Genomic DNA, 3617 nt, shown 5'->3' with positions numbered 1-3617 from the left:
GTGTAAATATTATTTTTATTTTGGTGGCCGCTGGCTTGGGTGTGTGTGTGTATGTATGTGTGTGTCTGTAGGCCCCTAAAGTTGTTAAGTTAACGTGAGGTTTTAGTAATTAAGTTTGCTTATATTATAGATTTGGTTATTGTGTTTTTATTATCAGTGGGATGTTTTAAGTGCTGGTAAAAGCAAACAGCTAAAAGGTACATTTTTAAGGTTAAGGTACACTGCCTGAACCTATAAGGTATTTGTTGTAAAGGGTAAATATATTGAAAGTTGTGTGAATTTTATAATTTCTGTAATCTATGATTTGTGGGAATTTTGATTGGTCTTAACTATAAATGGTTTTATTTTCTTTTTTTGATATTTTTCCAATTTAGTCAATAAATGTTGTTATGTTTTGGGAACATATTTGTATTGTGAATTGTGTTACAAGTTACTAATTGTGAAACACCATCAGATTATTACTGGGAAGTAGGTATTAGTTAAGGGATTCCAATTTATCCTCTAAAAACACATACTTAAAATTAAAGGGGTTTTCTATAAATCAGTTTTGGGAAATTAGGGAAACGAACTTAGGGCGCTATCCTATGGCTAAAGGGTAAAGAAAGCGCTACATAAATTGGAGGCACCGCTGGGATTTATTTTTTCTTTTTCCCCTTTCATCATTTAAATCCCATTTAAACTTAGAATATCATTTTTAATAATAATAAAAAAAGTACGAGAATAGTTTGTGTTGGAGTTTCAGTTATTAGCAGAGTTATAAGTCGCAGTTAAAACGTAATGGCTACCCAAAAAGAGTTTCAGTTACAAGCTAAGTTCAGTAGCTGGTGCAGAGAGGCCAACATAGAACCACTCCATGCCTTTGTATTGTGTGGTGTTCCTACCGAGACTAAAATGTCTGACATTAAAGAAGCAGCACCTTCAGTGAAGATTTTTGGAAGAGTTAAAGTAAGAGACATTCAAACTGATGCTGAGACAGGCAGCAATCGGGTGCTCTGCGAGTGTCGTTACAAAGTAGATTCAGACCGCATTCCTATGTACTTGCAACCATTGAATGGAGATTTAAAATGGAAAGTTGTCCTTCTTTCTGACACTGTGGATGATTTCTCAGCCAAGCTGCACCAACTACTGAAAGATGAGGGAAAAACAGTAAGTGATGTGCATGCTTTGCTGTCGACAGATGCTCCCCAGGCAAGTTCACCTGAATCTATCATCAAAGCAGTAGGGGATCTGTTAGGAAAAACCCTAAGACCTACCTATGAGAACAATGCCTTCCGCTGTTTGTGCATGTTCTCTGGAAACCAACCCATTCCTGGAGGTAAGGAAAACCTGGAGCAGTGGCTTGAACAAGCTCGTCTGATGATTGAAGAGTCTGACTGTTCGGATCGAGAGAAACGAAAGAAAATAGTGGAGAGTCTAAAAGGTCCTGCACTTGATATAATTCAGGCTGTTCAGTTGAGTGACCCTGATGCCAGCCCCATTGACTATGTTGATGCTTTAGAAAGTGCTTTCGGGTCTCCTGAGTCTGGTGAAGACCTGTATTTTGCATTCCGGAGTTTATATCAGCAGTCTAAGGAAAGGTTGTCTGACTTCTTACGGAAATTAGAACACTTACTGATCAAAGTAGTAAAGAAAGGAGGTCTTTCTGGCTCCAGAGCAGATCGTGCCAGAATTGATCAGCTCATACGAGGGGCTACAGAATCTGATATGATGTTAGTGCAGCTGAGACTCAGAGAAAGGAGAGAAAAGCCTCCCACTTTCTTAATGCTGTTATGTGAGATACGGGAAGAGGAAGAGTTTGAGATGGCATGAAGCAAGTTAAGCACAACAATAAGACAAGTAAAAGCTGATGATGGATCAAAGACCAAAGAAACAGAAGTCCAAGTGTTAAAGGCAGAGATAAAAGAGTTGCGCCACCAGTTATCTGAGTTAACCACAAAGCAGCAAGACACATGTCCAAATCTAAAAGCTAAACCAGCTAAGATATGTACGGACACTGAAAGAGAAAGTGAGGTGCAGATGTTAAGTCAACAGGTACAACAGTTGTAACAACAGTTAACTGTTATGTCCGTGTCACACAGCTCTGTAAAAAGAGAACCCCAAAAGAAAGAGTGGAGGAATAAATACAAAGCAGAAACAACATATGCTGCAAAAGAGTTGGAAAGTTACTTCTGCTACCGATGTGGAGAGGATGGCCATATTGCCACCAATTGCATTGTACCTGAGAACTCTGCTAAGGTCATTCAGAAATTGCTCAGTGCTCTTTGAAAAAATAGGGCAGGAAACTTGTTAACTAAAAGTGCAGCAGAATCTATGGAAGTGGGCTCTGTCAACCAAAGCACAGTTCAGGTCCCTCAACCTGATGACATTCCTAAAGGATTGATTGGCCCCTCCATGATGGCTGATGTGACCATTGAGGGACAGCCATGTAGAGTACTAATTGACAGCAGCTCCAGAGTCACTATTATATTTGAAAGTTGGCATTCAAGATATATTCCCCATGTGCCAGTTCAGCCAGTCACAAATTTGGCTATATGGGGCCTAATTGACTCTGACTACCCATACAAAGGATATGTGGCAGTTGATCTAGAATTTCCCTGCAAGTCAAAAGGGGCTGTAGAGACTGTCTCAGTGCTGGCCTTAATGTGTCCAGATCCAAAGAGCCCTGATCCAGTCCCTGTCATTATTGGAACTAACTCCAAGAAACTACACTCTCTGTTGATTTTCTATGAAGAGCTTGATGTAAATGATGGAGCTCATTCTCTAAAAGTATCTGCTCTCACTCCAGAAGAGTCAACATTATCCACCGATCCACATATGGGTGTAGTTGGGCAAGTGAAGTGGAAAGGGCCAGGCCCGCTTACCATCCCAGCTGGAGGCATGCAAAAAGCTGTCTGCAAAGTAGAGCAGCAGTTGCCTCTGGGGAAAAATATCCTGATGGTAGAGGCTGATGAGACCACCAACCTTCCTGCTGGTGTACTGGTTCCTCCAGCTGTGCTTACACTCTCAGCCATGGATGTTAACAACTTCACCCTTGTGCTGAGAAATGAATCCCAAAAGGAGACTGCTATACCAGCAGGTGCAGTATTAGCCCAAGTTTACTTAGTGGATACTGTCACTGAGATTAGGAAAGATTATTCTCTTAAAACCTGCATTGACCCCAAGCTGTTCAATTTTGGTGAGTCACCCATCCCAGAGGCATGTAGGACTCGGTTAGCCACAAAGCTATCGGAGAGAGCGGATGTTTTCTCTTTGGATGAGTGGGATGTGGGCCTGGCGAATGGTGTGACCCATCACATAAGACTAAGAGACTCTCGAACATTCAGGGAGAGGTCAGGCAGAATTGCACCTGCTGACATTGAAGATGTCCGGAGGCATCTTCAAGAGCTTCTGGCAGCAGCAATAATCAAAGAGTTGGGAAGCCCATATGCATCCCCTATTGTTATAGTAAGAAAAAAGAATGGCAAAGTGAGGATGTGCATTGATTATTGTGTACTCAACTCCAGAACCATTCCAGACCAGTATACTTTGCCACGCATAGACGATGCACTTGACTGCCTGACAGGAAGTAAATGGTTCTCTGTTCTGGATTTGAGAAGTGGGTACTATCAGGTGGAAAT

General features: G+C 41.4%; 1 protein-coding gene across 1 annotated transcript; it reads left to right on the top strand.

Annotated features, from left to right (window-relative positions):
• Window positions 1–777: 777 nt before the first annotated feature.
• LOC120538168 (paraneoplastic antigen Ma1 homolog) lies at window positions 778–1809 on the top strand. Its single transcript, XM_039767604.1, has one exon. It carries the CDS (start codon window positions 778–780, stop codon window positions 1807–1809), a length of 1032 nt encoding a protein of 343 aa, XP_039623538.1.
• The last annotated feature ends 1808 nt before the right edge of the window (window positions 1810–3617 follow it).

This window comes from Polypterus senegalus, chromosome 10, assembly GCF_016835505.1.
Source record: "Polypterus senegalus isolate Bchr_013 chromosome 10, ASM1683550v1, whole genome shotgun sequence".
NCBI classification, from domain to species: Eukaryota; Metazoa; Chordata; class Cladistia; order Polypteriformes; family Polypteridae; genus Polypterus; species Polypterus senegalus.
Note: the sequence above shows the minus strand (reverse complement) of the source record. Positions and strands in the feature narration are given on the sequence as shown.